The sequence below is a fragment of the Tympanuchus pallidicinctus genome, unplaced genomic scaffold (assembly GCF_026119805.1).
Source record: "Tympanuchus pallidicinctus isolate F22 unplaced genomic scaffold, pur_lepc_1.0 scaffold4, whole genome shotgun sequence".
NCBI lineage: Eukaryota > Metazoa > Chordata > Aves > Galliformes > Phasianidae > Tympanuchus > Tympanuchus pallidicinctus.
Window position 1 is genome coordinate 18,851,817 of NW_026294758.1, and position 20,493 is coordinate 18,872,309.

The 20,493-nt window shown below is 38.3% G+C and overlaps 1 protein-coding gene across 6 annotated transcripts in view; it reads left to right on the forward strand.

The window, feature by feature from the left end:
- The window catches only part of HOOK3 (hook microtubule tethering protein 3), an 81,271-nt gene that overhangs the window by 1,450 nt on the left and 59,328 nt on the right, over positions 1-20,493 (forward strand). For 5 of the 6 annotated variants that reach the window (XM_052700373.1, XM_052700371.1, XM_052700369.1 and 2 more), the window contains exons 2-3: positions 11,680-11,765; positions 18,643-18,715. In XM_052700373.1, the coding sequence (XP_052556333.1) occupies positions 11,680-11,765; positions 18,643-18,715 (159 nt within the window). Of the gene's footprint in view, positions 1-11,679; positions 11,766-18,642; positions 18,716-20,493 lie in introns of those variants that run through there. The other variant, XM_052700375.1, reaches the window with a different exon arrangement.

Here is a 20,493-nt window from a genome sequence, read left to right on the forward strand (position 1 = left end):
CCAGTAGGAGTAATGTGGAGTGTTGATCTTTCCTATTACCCAGTCATAGTCTGGCAAAATAGACTTGAGAAAATGCCAGTAAGGGGGAAGACAGAACACAGAGAAATAAGGCATTGGCTGCTTTCCTCCTCCCTGCAATAATTCTTTCTACAACCAAACGTGATCTAAACACATATATGTTTTCTGAAGGCCTGTCTTGTCAACACTTCCATGCGTTCAGATCCAATGGAGGCTGGGTTACTCTTGATATAAATCAGAGTTAGCAGTTCTTGTCTGCAAAGAGGAGGACAGCTGGGGAGGTTTAACCCATCAGGTGTTCACTCCCTGCCGATGCTATGGGAAAGAAAATCAGAAAGAAAAAAACAACAAAACAAAACTCGTGGATTGATGTAACGACAGTTAAGTGGGACAGAAAAGGGAGGACAAACAACTTAACTGTGATAGAAGAATATACAGAAAAATGATGCACAATGCAGTTGCTCATCACTTGCCAACCAGGGTCCACTCAGTCCCTGAGCAATGGCTGCCCATCAGCCAACTCCCCTTGGTTTTGTTGTTCGGCACGATACCGTGTGTTACGGGGCATCTCTTTGGCTAGGGTGAGGCAGCTGTTCTGGTGGTGTTCCCTCCCAGCTCCTTGTGACCCCCTCCCAACCTCCTCGGTGGAGGGGAGCTGAAGTGTCCTTGACTTAGTGTAAGCCCTGCTGTGCAGCAGCTCAAGTGTAGGTGTGCTATCGACACTATTCTCGTCTTTAAATCCGAAGTACACTGTATCCCAGACAAAGCTGGGACAGAAGTCTGCTGCACATCAGTAAAGCTAATGTTGATTTGTCTTGGATTATTCTAAAAACCAGTGGAACCAGCTGGTAATTTTTTCTTTGCTGTGTTTAAGGTTGCCAGTTAGCAATTCAGTTGTGTCAATCACCAAACTTCATTGTTAACATTGAAAATTTTCAATTTCTTTGAAATGTTAAGCCATTCATGGGGGTTAGTATCTGTATAGGAGTTACCACTCAGTCATGTGGTCATGACAGATTTGAGCAGTAGTTTGCACTTATGATATTTGGTCCTTAAACTGTGTGCTTGTCTAGTGGAGTCTGTAGTAATGGTTTGTGCAGATCCCTTTATGTTTCCAACCTTTCCCATTGAGCTAAGCAAGAAGTCAGCTCCTTATTTTTTGGTGAGCGAAGTATTAGTAAATCCTTATCTAAAAGCATTAAAATTAGTGCATTTTCTGACTGAATAAATGCATGGGATTAGGGTTACTTTTACTATTTCAGTATTTCTGTGTAACTGTAGATTTGAAGCTGTCTCAGTTTAAAAAAAAAAAAAAAAAAAGACAAAAAAAACCACCAACAAAACAAAAAAAAAAAGTGAAGAAGAAAGGTGGCCTTTGTTTCTTCCAAAACACGGAACTTGAGGAAAAAAAAAAAGGGGCAAAATTTTTTTTAGTCCTCAGTGAAACTAGTTGTATGAGCAAGTTGGTTTTTTTGTTTGTTTGTTTGTTTGTTTTTGCCTGGATTTTCTCCCAAGTCCTGTGATGATTCTCAGGAAACCACTCATTTAGAAGGGAAAACAGAGTTGTCTTAATTACAGTTTATGCATACCTCAGGTGGCCACTCTCTTCCATTGTGCTAGAGAAGGTGGCTGTAGTTAAGAACTGGTTTAACCTCCCCGATTAAGCATTCATGCAGAGGTACTTGAACAGGTTTGTCTGTTTTAAGTAGAGCAGATAAGGCTTTCCACAGGTCTGAGAACTTGTTCAGCCAACACTACTGTTTGGTGGCTCAGGCACAGGTGAGCTGAAACTGCTCCTCCCTCTGCCAACTCATGATTTTAATAACTGAGAGTGTTCCTCAAATCTTACCCCATGTGTGGCTGAGGTTCCTTTTCTGGTATCTTTAAGCTATAGCAAACTGCTTACTTGTGAATGTGTTTTGTTCTTTACTATTTCACCCCACCTCCTTTTACCTCTCCCAGAGCTTTGTGGTGTGGGTTCCTGAATAATTTTTGTGTGGGATGTTAAGCTGAGCGAGCTTTTGCTTCCTTCCATTTCAGCAGGTGATCATGATGATCTTCTGAGGCAGCCAGTGTAGTAGTACCTAGAGTGATCAGTGAAGGACTGGAGCTCTACTACTGACATCTCAAAGCTGATATTTATACTTGAGTGGTGTTTGCAGGCTGCTGTAATTGCAGAACTGTTACCCTACCAAAAATCTCCCAGGAGCCTCTCCTGAGACTATTCTAGGCACTGTGGTGTAGTTATCCATGCAGTACTACAGCCAACGCTGTTTAGAAAAACATGGCAGTGTGGTAAGCCTGCAGTGAGTTTAAGATCATTTCAGCGTATCCAACACAGATTCACGTTTTTTTTTTCTCTTTAAAACTTGTGACTAGTTCACAGATGACTATCTGGATTGTTTTGCTTTGTGTTCAGTGCTAGGAATGCTTTTCACTCAGATGCATCACTGAGTCATATCATAAAACATGGAGAGCTGTCAAATGTGTATGTGGCAGTTGCACTGTAATGTGCCAATATCTGAAATCATTGTGGTGTCTATGGGCTTTCTGGCACGTAATTTGATAAATTTTCTTTTTTAACACAGAAATAAGGTCTGATATTGGAAAGATTGCTTAGCTTTGGTGTAAAAACAGCACAGTTCCTCAAAGAGGTCATTGCTATGAACTTTTTTTCCTTCATGTTGGTAGGTAACTTGTTTTGCCATATGCTGCCTTCACCAAGTTGTCTGCTTGCTGTCTTGCCTGCTTCTGCTTTCTCTTCCAACCCTCAAGGCCAGATATAGTTTTCCTGGAAAACATGTTAAAGCCTTATGATAACTGAATTTTGTAAATGCTATACAAGACCACTGTTCTGGCTTTCTTCAGTTGGAAAACACATCTAGCCATTTATGTGATGACAGTTCTTCAATCTTTCTCCGTTTTGGCTGGACAGTCTCAGTACAGTGTATCTGTCTTCTGTGTGGTGCCTTATCTCCAGCTGGAAGCGTTTGCTTGTGCTAGTCTGAAAATTAGAGACTGCGTGAGCAAGTGTTGAAATAGAGATTTTTTTACTCTTCAAGAAGTCTGCTTGTAAACATTGTTTGGGCTCCTTTTACAGAGAGGACCAGTGCTACCAGAATTTGCTAGTGAAAATGTGTTTTCCATTGCTGTCCAATTATGTCTCCTTTTTGAACTACGCTGTTCTTGATCCTTGTTCATTTGCGCTTTTAAGAACTCATCTGATTTCTGCAAATGGATGCAAAGATTGAAACTAGTTAAGCCTGTTTGTGCTCTTTCAATCCTTAATCGCTGACCACAAAGTTGTAGGTTTTCATTTCCTTCTGTTGATACTGTTGCATCAGCAATTCTTACCTGTTGAAGAAAAGTCATCAAATTTCAGTAGTGGCTGCTTGTGCTGGTGATGAGGGCAGATGAAGAAAGTCCTTTGGATATGTTACATATGTTACTGTTTGGAGAGAAGAAGACACAGAGCTTGCCAGCTTTTGTGGAGCATAGGTGGGGGTATCTGGTCCAGCTGCATCTGCTGCAACAGACCTGTAGAGTAAGCCTTTATTATTATTAGTGGCCTCTAAGTAGGAGGATGGCAAAGTTTGCTGTTCCACTCTTTTAGGCATAGTTATCTGAAAGGCTGATATTCTGAGCATCTCATGCACTGTGTTTGGAGGAGCTGAGGTATCTCATACCATTATTTGACAATACGGAATTTTAATGTGTTGTTGGGGGATGAAACAGAGGATTTGTTGGTTTTGGACACTACTCTTCATGTTTACTTTTTTAGTCTTTGTTCGTTTTTAGTATGTCATGGCCTTGTCCCAAATTTTGCTTTTTTTTTTTTTTTTTTTTTTTTTCAATTTGCTTCTTTCTGAAGAGCTGCTGAGTAAGTCTCTGAAGAATCTGAAGATTCTCTGAATAATCTCTGAAGAAAAAAAGGCATTGCAATTTGATTCAGTACGTGCTCTGTCTCAGTTCTGCCCATTCATTTTTCCCTGTGGATTAGGAGATGCTGCCAGGAGAAGAAGCAGGTTTGTCTGCTGAGAACCATGAACTTTAAGCAGTACAAAGGAAATGAGGAAACAACTGTTAATTTACTCATCTTAAGATGGGAGGTTAGGGGACAATCTTGTTCTCATCTGTTTGAGATAGTTAAATAGTTAATTGAAAAATATCTGAATTGTGTGTTTGGCTCATTTGTCATTATTGTGGGATTTTTTTGAGGCTCTTGAACTGGAAGATGAATATTCTGATGCTCCGTTCTTCCTGGACCATTGAAATTCTTTGTTACAATGCATTTGACATCAGCAGAGCAATTGCATGCACTTCTAATTGTGCAGTAGGGGAGGCAGAACAAAAAGGACATGAGACACTATTTTGCTGCTGCCTACTCTTTTAGGTGAGCTAAGGACTCAGTACTATGACAGTTCAGAAAGACTTTTCTAAGTGACGTTCTTCTCCTGCTTCAGAGACTTAACTAACTTAGGTTTTCTCTAGCTTTAAAGGTCAGTGTTGCTTAATCAGTTCAAATTGCAAGACTTTAATTGAAAATGAAATTTAAAAAAAGTTTGTTGACCAATAATGCTAGCATAAGGCTGAGGGAGGATCGTGTTGCTGGAAGTGTGGAGAAGTGTCCTTTTGGTAGCCTGTGTTGCCCAGAGCCTGGTATGTCCTGCCACCCAGGGAAGGGGAATAGGCGATCCAGCCTACTGACAATGGCTTCCTGCCTCACAGTGCGTGCATGCGGTTCTCCCAGCTTACTGCTTTTGCCTGGTGTGATTTAATCATTCCTGTGACTTCCCCAGTGCTTCTCATTCAGGCTAATGAGCAGGAGACAACGTGGAAAGGAAGAGAAAGCTTTGGTGGAAGGAAAGGCTCTCTGATGTCAGAGTGGGTGCTCTAGCCCCCGACACACTTGCACTGGCAGACGAAAGCAGTGAATGCAGGCCTGGAGCTGTTTGAATGAAGTACCTTGAGACATAAAGGGTTGTGGCTTTTCCGCAGGGTTGTGCAGGAAATGGTTTTGAAGTGCTGTGTGTAGTGGAGCAAGTACTGCACGAATAAGTGCATTATAAATGGGATTATAAAGCCCTGGAAATGGTATGGCTCTTTCATACCTTTAGCTGCAAGCTTCTGTGCACTGCTTTCTTTTGTCTGTGGAAGTCTTGTTGTCTGTTTTGAGCTACATCTCTCAGGATAGCTAAGTTAGTTACCTAAACTACAGGCCAAGCACACATCTGTACCATTCATGATGGGCACTAGAAGATCTGGGAAATGAGGGCATTTTATTGATTCCAGAGCTGCAAAATGTTAAATGGGCCTTCCTTCTATTCTGGAGTTGGATGAAACAATCCTTTGCATGACCTTGGTTGCCGTGGCAGCAAGGTGTCCATAGTTTAATCCCTTTGTGGAATAAATAGAGGTATGTGTTTAACTGCAGCAGAGATTATGGATATTTTGTCAATTCTAGTGCCACTGCAGTGACTGGGAGGAAAACAAAAACAAACAGGATTTATACAGTCTACTATGGTTTAGCAGATCTCATCATATTGACAATACTAAAAGATGGCAGCCTGTTTCATCGTGTCTCTTGCCTTTCTTAAGGAATCATGAGACTTGGTCATCCTCTGACAAGATATGTTCTGCATAGGTAAAGCCCAGAGAAATGTTTACTGAAATAAAGTTCCTAGAAGTGGAGGAGGCTTGAACTGCACGATATGCTAAATTTAGCGGTGTGCTACATCTGTGTTACACATTGTAGAATCTGTTAAGGCTGAAATTTCAGATTGATGAAGACTTACTGCCATCTCCTTCTGAATCCCATTTTTCAGGTGATAAGTCTCTTGTATTCTTGTGATCTTGTGAAGACAGTTTCTACACTGATCAGAAGATTTGTGCAGTTGATATTTCAGTCCAGCTTGGTGTTGTTGGCTTCATCTTCTGCGCCTTTGGAGGAGAATTATTTATTCCATCTATCAAGAGCCAGCACTTTTCATCTAAATTATAGTTGCAAGAGGATGGAGCTGTAGATTTTAAGTATTCTTTTTTTCCTGTATTTTGCGAAGCAACAAGTCTGTTGTCTGTGTTCATCATTTTTTTTTTTTTAAATTAATGATAGAATTACATTTCTACTTGGACTAGTAGAATGCTAGGCTTTTTCTAACTGCTATCCAAGAAGTTAACAGACTTTGCTTTGCCTTACTTTATCATAACAGGGATCAATTTGGGCGTGTTTGCCTGGTGCTGTTCTGGTCTCTAGTTGTCTAGCAATCTTCATTTAAGGAGCTTATCTCTTCTGTTCACTGAGCCCTGTTTGGCTTCTTATAATTGACGTCTGCTTTCAGAGAACAGTTATATTTTCCTTCTCTGGCAAAAATGCACCCCTGTCATACGGTTCATACTGCCATATTGGCTTCCGTAAGTTAAGAGTACTGAAACTAACAAACTTCCTGTGTTTGGTTGGTAATGTTCCGCTGCTGAAATCACATGAGTTGACCAACTCAGTATACTGTGTAAGTTTTTACACTCTGCTCAGCAGAGGAAATTGTTTGTTCACCTATAGGCTGTGCCATTTGTATCTTCTTCCATGAAAAGCTGTTTTTAGTCTTAGGAGGTGTTTGGTGCTTAATGGACCACACGTGCCCTACAAATTAGAATGTGCTAGAGTCTTACTCTCGCAGTTTTGCGCTCACTAATAGCTTGTATTTTGAGAAAAATAATATAAAGTATCAGTGGTAAGCATTACTTTTAAATAAAAAACAATTAAGTAGGTGAAAACTCAAAAAACTGTTGGTTTAGGCTTAACTATGTTAGGCCTTCATTTTATGTGTTGAATGTTAGGTTTATCACAAATGCTCCGTAGTGCTGTTTTTTCATCAGCAGGCCTATCTGTTCATTGTCTTAATCAGATGTCCATGGGGAGTGACCTGTGGTGGGGTGGGAGGGCCAGGGGAGCCACTGCTGCACAAAGGGTGGAGGTGCCCATGGCAGGGAGCCGTGTGGGAGCACAGAGAGGCTGAGCAGGAGTGACGCAGGTGGAGTGCTATGAGCTGAGCACAGCGCCCATTGCATGTTCCTGTGTGCTGCCTGGGGGAGGATACATAAGGGAATGGTTGGGGGGAGGATGCTTTTAATTTGTTCTTAGTTCCCACAGCTCTGTTCTGTTATTAATTGACAATAAATTATATCAACCTCCCTAAACTGAGTGTTTGGCCTGTGATGGTAAATGTGTGTATTCCCGTCTTTATTTCAATCTGTTTGCCTGTTCTTCATTGTATTATTTCCCCTGGCTCTTTTGAGAAGTCAGAGAGCAGTGTGGTGGAGCTGAGTTTGCAGTCTGTATGAAGCACCACAGCCAGTAACGTAGAAGCCTTGTCATTTCCTTATTCAGCCATTAGAGTGCCTAACGAGGTTGCAGAGTAACTCTTGAGATTTTAACGAGGAGAGTCTAGTGACCAAATAAAAATATTCCCAAATCTAAATCACTGAGTAAAACTCCTAGTTGCCTGAGAGTCTGAGTCCTGTTTGTTTGCTGTATGTAGTCTGCTGCTGTCTTGGAAAGCATGTAAAATAACTTGTGGAATGGTTATCCAAGGAGAAGATAGCAGTGCTGCCAGCCAGGTGGAGAAAAATGAGTGAAGGAAGTGACAAAACCTTATTAAAGGTTCTGCTCTTTCAAGTATTCTTGCAAACAGCCTGTTGCAATTTGCATGCATGCCACTGAGACTGGTTCCTTCCTTCCTTTTGTTTTTGCTGCTTTTCTCATCTCAGCTGTGTGCTTTGTTCCATTTGTGGTGATTTTACTGATGTTGGCCCTACAGAGCAGAGAGTTGTCATCTTGCATAGCCAATTTGAAAAGTATAGTTAATGGACAAATAATTCTGAAGCATCATGAAGTGTTGGGGGGTACTCTACCCTCCACAATAACTGTCTGGAAACTGTTAACTGTCACACAGTAAAAATGCTGCTTTTGTTGCCTTTATGCATAAGTTAGCCCAGTCACACAGTATTTTATTACCTAAGATTCTCTAAAGAGGTTTTAGATATTATGAAAAGACAGTAAATATTTATGCAGTTGTGCCACAAGTAAAAAAACAAGCTGTGGATATAATCACTGCACAAAGAACAGAGCTTTCATACTTAGTGTTGAGAAGGGAGATTTTTTTGCTGGAGATCTTTTTTTTTTTTTTTTTTTTTTTTTTGTCCTTTATTTTTTGTGCCTGTCTTCCTCCAGCTCCATGGAATGTTAGACCACAACCACATCCTAAACTTCAACTAGTGTATTTTGAGTACTGAGTCTGTTCAGTCCTCACCTTCGTATTATAATTTTTCATGAAATACACTTTTTCTTCCTTCTTTCCCCAGTATCTGACAAATCTTCATTAGTCATATAATGTAATTTAGAACTGTAATTCTGATTTGCCGAGGTCCTGAGTCCTTGCAGCAATCCAGTTCCAATAATAGAGCCCTTTGCATTGAAACAATCACCTGCAATGCTATTTTTTTCTTAAGTTTTGTATAAAAATTGACTGTGTATGTTTATGGCCTCGTATGTTGGTGCTCTGAGTTAAAACTTGGACAGACAAATTAACAAACTTTTTCTGTGTCTTACGTGGAAATTGATGGAAAACAGGAAGGCTCAGTGGGGCAGTGGTTGATCTTTTGTTTTTCCCTGTTTCCTCAGACTGCCCTGTCAGTCAGTGCGTCCAGTTTGTTGTCAAGGTTTCATATAGCAGTTCAAGAAGCAGAAAAAAGGATCATAACAGAGCATGAATTTAAACCGTTGGGGAACTGTTGTACTGCAGACTCTCAAGAAGCAGGAACAGTTCCAGTGGGATGAGGGAGAAGTCTTCCAGGCAGAAGGAGATCGTAATGTACAGGAAGGGCAGTGTATGAGGGCAGGCCTTGCCGAAAAGCATTTCAGAGGCATGCAGAAAAACAACAACAACAACAAAAAAAAAACAAACCAAAAAAAGCCTGCTGTCTCTGCAGTCGGACTGTGCTTCAATATTTCCACATTCTTACCATTCTTTTCCTTTCTGGAAAATGAATTCTGCTTTTTCATACTAGCTTTTTGTGGTCTGACCCGAGAGTGGACTCACAGTTTAACACTGACATAATTTTTTTAAATTTTATATATTTGGGGTGGGAAGAAGAGAAATATGTTGTTTTCATGTGCCTGAAGGATATGAAAAAGATAACTTTTTTTTTTTTTTTTTTGGAAGAGCTGAATAAAAGCTATTAAACATCTCAGCTGAAATGTATTTGTCTGCAAAGAAAAGGAATACAACACATAGTATTTCTTACAAAGTTATGTGTGCAAAAGGAACAAGCTGTATAACTACTGGGAATTTTTCTCTGATCTGTCTCATCTAATATAAAGCAGAGTTGTCGTCAGTGGTGGCCTTGCATGCGGGAGTGTGGAATAAGTAGTTCACATGGGTAATCTGACCTGTTCTGGCCCTTACTGGCAGTTCTGATCTTTTCTTGTTTATGAAGTATAAAGAATGATGATGAAATTAATTAGACTGTACCTTGTTTTTTTTGTCACTTGAAAATAGGATAAGCAAACTCCCTTCCTGCCTCGATATAGTAGTATCTGTTACTTACACTTTTATTTAGGCAAGGAGGTGTTTCATGTATCAATATGCAAAATGAATTTAAAGACATTAGATTCCTTTGCAGTCTGAGTAAAGACATTAATTGTCAGTATTGTTTATTTGGAAATATCATTTTGCTTTGACTGTACTTGAAAAAAGCAGAGTACAGCTTTTAGGTGATTTGTTTGTTTGGCTGTTGTGCAGCAGACAGCAATTAAACTGATAATTTAAAGGGATAATATGCAAAACTTGGAAGTTTTCATGTTTGTGCTTGCAAATTTTAATATTACGTCTTGAACTTCAAGCATAAGCATCATTGATGCCATTGCAAACTTTCTCATGAGAAAGAAATCATTTCCTGTCTGAAGTGCTTCTGAATTGTCACAGTATTCCTTGATATTCTTTTGATAGTATTACTGTAATTCAGAGATTCTAGGTAACTAGAAGTTTCTGGCAAAATAGCAATTTATTTTATATCCTGTTATGTGGCTTTTTGTATTCCTTTTTTTTTTTTTTTTTTTTTTTTTTTTAGTGTGTAGTTCTTCTATTATGGTACTCAGGTTCTATGGTAAGGTGCTTATTTGATATTACCAAGTAACTGAGAATCTGGACATTGATATTTGAGAGTCTTTTCCACCAAAAAAAGAACTGATACGATTTTTTGTTATGCGAATTGTAAGATACATACCTAGAGGATGTTTACTAGGAAATGGCTTACACTAGCATTAGTATTTTGTATTCTAGTAAAGCAGGAAAATTGCACGTAATGTTCAGAAAAAAACCTGTTGATATTATCTGAAATTTATGTAGCCTGCAGTTGCAAGCTGTCTTGCAAGCTTTCTTATCTCTAGTGCATACAGATAATGATTCCTACTAAGAAGACTAGTCTTCCCTGGAAGGAGAATAACAGCAGAGAGAAGTAGGCAAATATTCTCTAAATGTCATGTAGTCATATTTTAGGAAAACTCATCCACATCCCTTAAAACCAACGTTCATTATATTGTAAATGATTGGATACTTTAGACCAGTTGAAAAGACTTTGCTGAAGCAGAAGGCTCTTTGCCACATCAAAAGAGAAATGAAAAAAAGAGCTCTCCCTTGTGTTTTTGTGCTTTGCTGTTGTGGTGGTGGGGGGAGGGTTGCAGATAGCCTGAAGGCTGTAAGCATGAAAATGGAGTAGAAAAATAGAAGCCATACAGAAATTCTATGTATCCACGTGTTTTTTTTTTGTTGTTGTTGTTTTTTTTAATATTTATAGAAGAGATTATTCTTACTCCTTCGTAATTCTTTTCTTCGAAGATGTTACCTGGCCTCCTCAGAAAATTAGGTTTTGTCAGTGTTTTCAGAGCACAGTCTAGAGAGGAAAAATTGTGACCTAGCTCACTTCTTTGGTGCAGTAGTTCTGTCATCAAACTGCTCTGTCACGTAGACCTTGCTATTCCTCTTCTGCAGTTCTGAGTAACAACACCTACATATGTTAGTTTTATCTGAGGACCAGAGTCTTGTCACGATATGGACTTGTAATTAATGTCTGTCACTTTGTTAACTAAGCACACCAAAATAACTAGAGCACTGGTACTATATGGATCTGCTAGGGTTTAGCAGCATTATGCTTTGCTCCTATGTCCAGTGTTAGAGAACAATTAAGTTTTAGGATTGTGGGAAACTTGTGAAAGTTTTGTGTAATTAGTATTAACTTCTAATACCAGAATTTCTTTCATATGTTCACTGGGAGGGGTGTACCTAAACATGCTTGAAGATGTGCTCCAGAAATACTGAAGAGAGAGAAAATCTAAGTAATAAGCTGTGAAAAAAATTTTTTTTGCAAATGTGCTTTCATTGTTTGTGGTTAAACTTACAGTGTTTGTACTTCCAAAAACAAAGATGCTAAGCTATGACAGTGGTTAATATCTTTTTTTGCTATTAAATTTAAGCTTATTTTTTCTTAGCTCCTGCAAGAAATGTGTTGGTTTTACTCTGTTCCATTTGCTAGTAGCTGGCTTGTTTTATGTGTAAAAATTGATTGACATTGAAATGAAAACATGTAACCTTTTTCATTCTCTCCCAGATCCAGACATTTAATGTTGAGGCACCATGCCAGACTGTGGAAGATTTAACGAGTGGGGTTGTGATGGCTCAGGTTCTTCAAAAAATGTAAGAAATTATTTAATTATTTACATGCATGCAGATTTATTATTTATGAACATGTCTGATGTAAATGTATTTTGATTCAGACTTGACTGGTATTCTGTAAAGGCATGACTAATCCTTTGTTTAGACATTACTTTAACCTGGAACATGACAAATATAGCTATCCATAGCTTTCAAATAACTATCTTAAAGGCTGAAAAAAGAGAAGTTTTGTTTTTAGGAAGCTGTGAAGGCTTTCAAGTGTAATCTTACTGAAAAGTGAATTGGGTTATAACTGAGGTCCCAAGTTATTGGTAATGCTGGAGTTAGTTTCACATGATAAAATTCAGTGAAGTAAGCTGTTGGTTTGATTGTATCCAGAGGTAATAACATTCCTGAGAGTAAATGGGGGAATAGTAGATGTTGCACTAGGTAATGGTTTTGTTTCCTTGAACTCTAAGGTCAAATAGGTTTGAAATGCATTAATTCAAAGCCTCAGTCTAATCGAGAATGGCGACTGTGAGTAATCATCTGAAGTGTAGCTGGGTGTGTAGTGGTAACCCAGTATTACCTATTTTCGCAGAAACACAACTTTTTCAAACTTGGCACTAGGAGCAAAATCTTGCTAATCTTAATGAAATTGTAATCAAACAGATTTAAGAGGAAAAATACTTATTTTAGAATCAGGGAATGTTTAAACATACGAAGCAAGTGTAGAGCAGGCTTTTCCAGCTTACCCTTCTCTCTGTATTACCAGTACTGCTTCCCTCTCTGTCGCAAGAAAAATTACTACATGGAAGAAAAGTTTTGCAGGTGTAGAAATAAGAGCAAGACAGTCGGTTCACGGAGCTCATTTGGAGAAATCTTGCACTGAAGTTGGGCTACGTCATTGGAAACAGATGTCATTTCAGTGAACACTTGAAAACCTTCAAAATGAAAATCCCCCATCAAGATAATTGTGAAAAGACAAATTTATTGTCTAGATAATGAGACACAAACTCTCCTAAACCCTGTCATTCTTACTCCATTGAGAATTGTAGACTACTATTCTTAAAAAGTGCGTTCCTTGAAATTTGGTTATCCTTCAGCATGGCTGTCCCTTATTTTGGATTCTCCATAATGCATAAAAATAAAGGGAAATAGGGAGAATTGTAACAATTTTAACTGCATCTATAAAAGTTAATTAATCTTTAAAAAATAGTTCTTCCTCAGAGTTATCTGTGAGTGAATCAGAGAATCATAGGATCACCAAGGTTGGAAAAGAGCTCTAGCCCAACTGTCCATCTATTACTAATATTTCCTACTAAGCCATGTCCCTCAGTACAAAATCTAAATGTTTTTTGAACATTTCCAGGCACGACCACTCTTTCTGAGAAGTTTTTCTTAGCATCCAGCCTGAATCTCCCCTGGCACAACTTTAGGCCATTCCCTCTTGTCCTATTGCAAGATACATGGAAGAAGAGGCTGATTCCTACCTCGCCACAGCCTCCCTTCAGGCAGTTATAGAGGGCAGTAACGTCTCCCCAGCCTCCTCCAAACTGAACAATCCCAGCTCCCTCAACTTCTTCTCATAAGGCTTGTACTCCAGACCTCTCACAGCTTCACGGCCCTTCTCTGAACACATTCCAGCACCTCAATGTCTTTCTTGTAGTGAGGGGCCCAAAATTAAACACAGTATTCAAAGTATGCCCTCACCAGGGGCTGATCACTTCCATTCTCCTACTGGCAACACTATTTCTGGTGCAAACCAGGATGCTGTCAGCATTCTTGACCACCCAAGCACACTGCTGGAGCACTCATGTTCAGCCAAGCATTGACCAATACTGCCAGGTCTGTTTGCTCTACACAGTCTTCCAGCCATCTGCCACAAGCTCATAGCATTGTCTGGGGTTATTGCCAAAGTGCAGGACCCAGCACTTAGTAAGCAAATGCAGTCACTGAAGAACTCAAATTGAATGAGGCAGAGTTCTAATGAAAACTAAAAGATGCTGGCCTTATCTGGTTGTCTGGTATACTTCCATAGGAGAGTAAGGATAGCTTTGTTCTTGAAATTTTTAAGATTTACTTGAAAACTTCAGGATTTGAGTGTCTGAACTCTCTATTGTTGTTGTTGTTGTTTTTAACCTGCGCTTTCATGGAAAGAGTGTCCACTGATACTTATGAGGACAGGCAATAGTTGAAACAAGTTGAAGTTGACACTACTTTATGTTGAGGATGTTTCGGAGAATAAAAAAAATAACAAACCATGCCTTGTATCAGCAGTTGATAAGGGGGCTTGATGTATGTTTTTCCTCAGTACTTTTACTGAGGTAGTAGCTTGTGTTTGTAAGTAGAGACCATTCTGCAGAAATGTCAGTTCCTATAGCAGGATTTTCTGCAGGAAATTTCTCTAAGAGGCTGCATGAGGAAGAAGCACCTTCAGAAGCTATTTAAAAGCATACTATGTAAGTTCATATGGCAGAACTGTGATTTATGTAAGCAAGCATGAGTGTTTTACTTACAGATTCTGACATTAATAAACAGGTCCTGGTGAAAACAGTGAAAGACAACTTCTCTGTTTTTATCATAAAACCTTTATGTTTGAATTTCATGTTGGAGTGTGAATGAAAGTAATTCTCCAGTGCTAATGGAGAAGAATTTATCAGTTTCCTATTGTCTGCTGATATCCCCAGAATAGCAAAATTTTCCTTTTATCCCATTCTGGAAACTGTTTAGTGTTCCTCTTCTTTTAGTATTTTGATTGTAGCCTGTGTGTTGTGCCCCTCTTACTGAAATATTCATTTGTGATATTACAGATTGCAGCATACTGTGTATGTTCTGACACATGTGAAATACAAAAGCCATGCTTTTAAGTGTTCTTTCTTGAGGGATCTTTTTAATAAACAGATATTTCTTAAAGCAGCTTGCTGTTCCACTGTTAAAGTGAGTAATAATCAGGTGTTATGCTCAGTGGGCTGGTTTTCTTTTCTTTCAAAGAATTCTGTCTCTTGGCATCTATGATTTGGAGAGATGGTTGCTTAAATAAAGGAAAATTTGCATACAAAATAAGTTGGATGTGGTAGAGCACTGCTACAAGTGGTATCACATGAACAGCATAAGTATCTTCTGCTATAAAGGAAAGTCCCAATTACCTGCAGTGCTACTGAGAGGCTATGCAGCAATCAATTGATATACAAATGTTTTTATGAATTTGGTAAGTGATCTAGTGCAGTAGATTCCCTAACTTTGGGTATAGGTTCAAGAACCTTCTCTGTTCAAAGTGCTGAGTACAAGCACATAATCTCAAAGTAACAGTGGTGCTCCAGTGTCTGCTTCCTTGTTTAGTGCATATATCTTCGCACAGAACTGGTGGACTTTCTTATCTTGGCTGCTCAGTTCTCTGCTATAAATTTCTGTATTTGCTTGGGTGATGTTTTTCAAACATCAAACATCTGCTATAAGAAATAACAGCATCTTTCCTTATGATGTGACAAAGGGAGACCAAGAGCTCTCAGTATGGTTGACTCATGATTACTGAAGTTTCAGCAGAGGGAGACTTCTTTGCAACATAAGTAGTGAATGAGCTAGCAAAGCTTTGGGAAGAGTGTCTGGAAACCCTTTTATAAAAAATTATTTCTAGAAATTTTAATGGAAAACTTTTGGTTACAGACAGTTAATTTTATTCGTTCAATATGGAGAAAAGTGCTGTTGTTAATGTTGATTCTGAATCTTAACAGGAATTCTGAGGGCAGAACTAAAATTATAAAAACACATGTGGAATAATTCTGAGGTGATGCATGCATGAGGAAAGGGGTGATCATTCTAAATTTGCTTGATTGTTGATGCCAGCCTGGCAAAATGTTCTTGTAGTATGCATCTGATTATTGTGTAACACGGATTAAAATGCTCCTGAAGGGAACTGGTGACACTGTTTTTACTGCTGTTGTGATTTAGAGTGGATTGCTTACCAAGTTCTGGACTTTGGGTTCTCCATGAGATTTGTATACATTAAAATTAAAAACCAAAGACATCTGTGGAAAACAGCTACCACACTTACTTTAGATGTAATTGCCAGGCATCTTCTTCAAGTTTGCCTTATGCTATAAGAGTGTAGGCAGCAAAAAGCTTCATTAAGAAAGTAAACACATTTGCATGTGTTACTTTAATTGCAGTAGTAACTGACAACATTTTTTCATTTGCTATTGATATGCAGACATCCAGAGCTGGAGGTGATCATGAAATATTGTGGTTCTTCCTCTGTTATGTCTTTATTATTGAAGATAGGGTATGTAACATTACCCTAGTCACTCAGTAGGATTCTGCTTGCAGACAATTCTTTATGCTTATAGGAGTAATTATTTACAGTTAAAATGGTAAATGAAGAATTTGCTGTATTAATGGCACTGTGATGTTGAAGCAGCTGAAATTTGTTACCAACTATAATTAATAAAATAATAAGATATAGTCCTTAAGAAGGACCCAGTGGTCTCTTTTTTTTTTTTTTTTTTTTTTTTTTTTTTTTTTGCTGATGAGGCACAGGTACCTGCTTTCTTAGTGAGCTGGGCAAACATTTGTTAGTTGTGGATCTCTGAGCACAGCCTGCTTGTGATTGGCAGAGTACTAATCCAAAATACAATAGAGTCCTTTTTGAACACCAGGGTTCCAGTCGAAGCAGTTCAGATAGGTCTGTGTGTTTTCAGCTCACAGGCTGTTTTCCAAATGATCTTTTTGTAATTAGAAAGTTAAAGAAATAAAGACATTTTGCAAAGTGATATGTTTATTTAATGTAAAACATGAGCATGAACTTTTCTCATCTCTGGTTGATCCAGTATGTCTTAAATTAATTTTATGCTTAGACTTATTGGTCTTTGAGGACACAGAGGCCATTCAAAAGCTATTTGGAAAATGTCTACTTCAAAACAGATGAAACTCTGGCTAAGACATTGTTTTTTCTGTTTTGTACTTGTCACGGAGTTGACCAGATCAATCTATGTCCGTGACAGGGGCGACAGGTCTCTGCCCTTCCCTCCCTACCCCAGTCCCACAAAAAATGGGAAGGAAGGAAGGGAGGAAAAGAGCAGCGGCAACAATCTATGGAGGAAAACTTATTTTACTATAATATTGGAATACAAGATAACACAATATATATACAATTTAATTGAAATTGAGATTAATAAATCAGACAAGATGAAAGAGAGAGAGAGAGTTCCCGGGATCTATTCAAACCTGAACAGCTTGGAACGTCTAGGAAAGCACCTCCAGCACCCACTGCAAGGCAGCAAGAGAGCGACCCCCCCACCCGGAAGGGCCAGATCCCGTGACTGCTGTAATGTACAGGGATAGGTACTGGGATTGGGGCAGTGACACTTTAATGCCCCGTACACTACATGATGTTTTGGTGTGGAATACTGAAACCCCAAAACAAAAACAAAAACAAAAAAAACATAGAACCATGACAGTACTTTTAGGTTTTGTTGTCTGTGCTGAAGTATACTGTTTTTGAATAGGAGCAATTTGGAGTCATTGATTTAACTAGTAATTCCTTTCTTCCAGCTATATATTTGCAGATATAAAAGACAGATGGCATGATCTTCACCAGAGTCTGTAAAAGAATGTAAAAATCAGTTGAAATGTGTCAGTAGAGAAATGTTCCTGTTTATGATTTCTCTCCACTGGAGTATGTTGATGGAATACTTGAAGACCTTGGTACATTGCGAAGAAGACATTGTGCAGAAAATGGAATACTGAAGAGGGGATGAATCAGGAGCAAGATTCTTCTTCAAAGATTGGGCCCTAATACAATCACTCAGATAGTTGCTGATCTGCTGCATATATGATTGCAGAGATGTTGCTTGAATCTCCAGGCTTGCTGGGTTTTTTTGAGCTTTTGTCTCATGCCGTCTTGCCCCTAAAAAGAAAAAATAAAAAAGGAAGGGTTCAACGTAGAACCTTTTCATCTTCGGAGGATACAGCTGTAAATCTAATAGTACTTTGCAGCAAATGCAGCACTGTAATTCCAGAAATCAGAATACTTGCTGTGAGACTCTAACCCTGCTTACCATGCTGACTCTTAGAAGCCTTACAAAAAAAAAAAAAAAGGTTTTCTTCCCTGACTGCTTCATTTTTTTGTCTGAAATATGGGTCTTTCCTTACTAGGGGCAGGATACTCCTATGAATTGCCTTGACCAAACAGCTAAGCGGAAGTGCCTGTAGGGAAGGAAGGAAATTTATGGAAATAAAAATATATGTTAGGAGCAGTGGCGTTCTTCTTGTCTCTGTCTGTATCTTGATTGCATTGTTAAGAGAGCAGACAGTAGAAAAACTGATTTATTTTTATTTTTTTTTAAAAAAAGTCATTCACAAAACTATTAGCCAAGGTTTATTGTGGAAAGAGATTTGCAAAAACTGATAGTATTAAACTGATAATGTTAAATAATAGAGAAGTGTGTTCTTGATAGAAAAGACTTAACTCTAGAGGTACTTTTAAATTGTTCAGTGTATGCATAGAGCATACATTGTTCATTCTCAGGCTTTCCATTTACAAGAAGAGTATTTACAATCAGAATACAGCTGTAGGAATCTGTAGTATATGAGACACTAAATATTTTTGTACGCTTCGAAGCAGTGCAAACAAGCACTACTCCAGTGCTGCTGAGAAATAAGAGGAAGAACTTACAGTCAGGGAGAACTGATGAAATACACTTGAAGTCCAGCAGCTTCTTCCAAAGCATGACCTACTCATGGCACACAGATGGAGCTGTGCTGCAGAGCAGTAGGGGTGGTCTCTGTATAGGCCATATATAGAATGCAGAGTAGGCAGGCATTTAAGTAACCTCAGTGTGAGATAGGAGCTTAATTGCTAAGGTATCTTCCTAGTTTCTGGAACCTGTTTTTAACAAATACTCTACTTTTTGTATTTCAGAGATCCAGTGTACTTCGATGAAAACTGGTTAAATAGGATCAAAACAGAAGTAGGAGATAATTGGAGGTTAAAGGTATTTTACTTATTTTGCTTCTCGTATCTGTATTTTAGTTCTTAATATAATATTGTGTTTTAATAAAAGCATTTGTTTTTATATGTTGCTTCATCGTTTGTTGAATTTAGGATGTATTTTGTTGTACTTATTTTTTACACTGATGTAGCTTTGCACAGTTGAGTGAAGAAAGCATTTTGTAAGTTTGTTTCAGTAATGTAAAAAAAAATATTAAAATAAACTTAATGCTTAAATTAACATTTGAAAAACACAGAAATATGAAAGTTTTTTTTTTACTATTACATGTGAAAGTAACTTTTCTTTAAATAAAAAAAAAAGCTCTGAGAAACAACTGCAGAAAATAGCAGACCAGTAACCAATTGATTTTAATAAAAATGGGAAAATGTTATTTCATTTTACTTTGCCAGCTTTGCGCAGCAGCTGAGTTTCAGGAGAGGAGCTGATACTTGTGTGTGTGTTTGTAGTCAGTGTGCTTCCTAACAACAGCCTATTTGCTAGGTCATTTGCGTTACTTGGTATTGGAGTACTTTCTGTTACACTCAACAGAATTTACATGGTGAAGCTTTGGAGTGTTTGGTATAAAACCTGATAAACATAGCTTTATGTGTGGATATTAGTCCATGGCTAGTTTTGTCCATGGGATAATACATGTACCTTTCTCAGTCGCCATTTCTAGCCTGATTTATTTCTGATTTTTTTTTTCCTGTTAGATGGAGTTTGCCATAAACACTTTTTTTTTTTTTTTTTTTTTTCCTCTCAAGAGGAAAGGGCTGCACCTATGAAATGCTGTACTTCTTACAGGCTTATCAACACTTGGGCTGAGCAGAGGGGAGAGGCACAGGCAAGATCTACCTGAGGAAGGGATGGAGAGTATTGCTGCATGTGTGTTATCAGTAAACTTGTCAGTTCGGATCCTTCTGCCTGGCCAGTAATTTGCATGTCTGGGCTCTTGAGTGATTTGTCTAACAGGGTTGCCAGCAAAGATATGGAACATTGATAGGGATACAGTGGTAGTAGACTGATAGAGTAAAATACATGGTTCCTTAAAAATAAAAAAAAAAGGGGGCAAGAAAAGCAGCTGTATTTATTCTGTGCTTATTACAACAATTAATTTAAGTTAGCTTTTCAACGAAGTGTGTGGAACTGCAAGTAAACATCTGATAACAAGGTTTAACTTTTCCCTAACATCATTTTGTGGCTTTTTTCTAAGGAATATTAAAATTTTGGCTGTGAAGTTTGGAGAAAAACAACATTTCAGTTGATTCAGATTTAAATAGTGCAGTTTTTGTAACTCTTTGAGGGAACTTGAGGAAGGTTTTTTTCTTAATCATCTACAAATGTAGCAGGTTCTAAATCTTAGCAGGTGTGAATATAACAGAAAGACCAGGCAATCATTCAATCCGTCTTCATTGTGTGACTGAAATCTGTGTGAACATATCTCAAATTTCAGTTCATTGCTGATATCATTCCTTCTTGTCATTCATATTTCCATGTAAATAAGAATTTAAGACTGATTATGCTTCTTGATTCAAATGAGAGTATACTACAGCTTTTTGCACGGTTTTTTCATATTCATATTATGTACAATATTAAATGAGTATTGTTCTAACTCCCAGTTTTTAAATGTAAAAGTAATGCCATACTTTGTCATCTGTTCTTCTCTATGTGTATGTAAACAGTAGTTGAGTTCTTCAGTTGTCCATGTGTCTGTGACTCGTAGCCTTGCTCGCAGGAGCTTTTTTAATCTGTAAACTTTGTTGGTTTGTCACTAGTTCTTA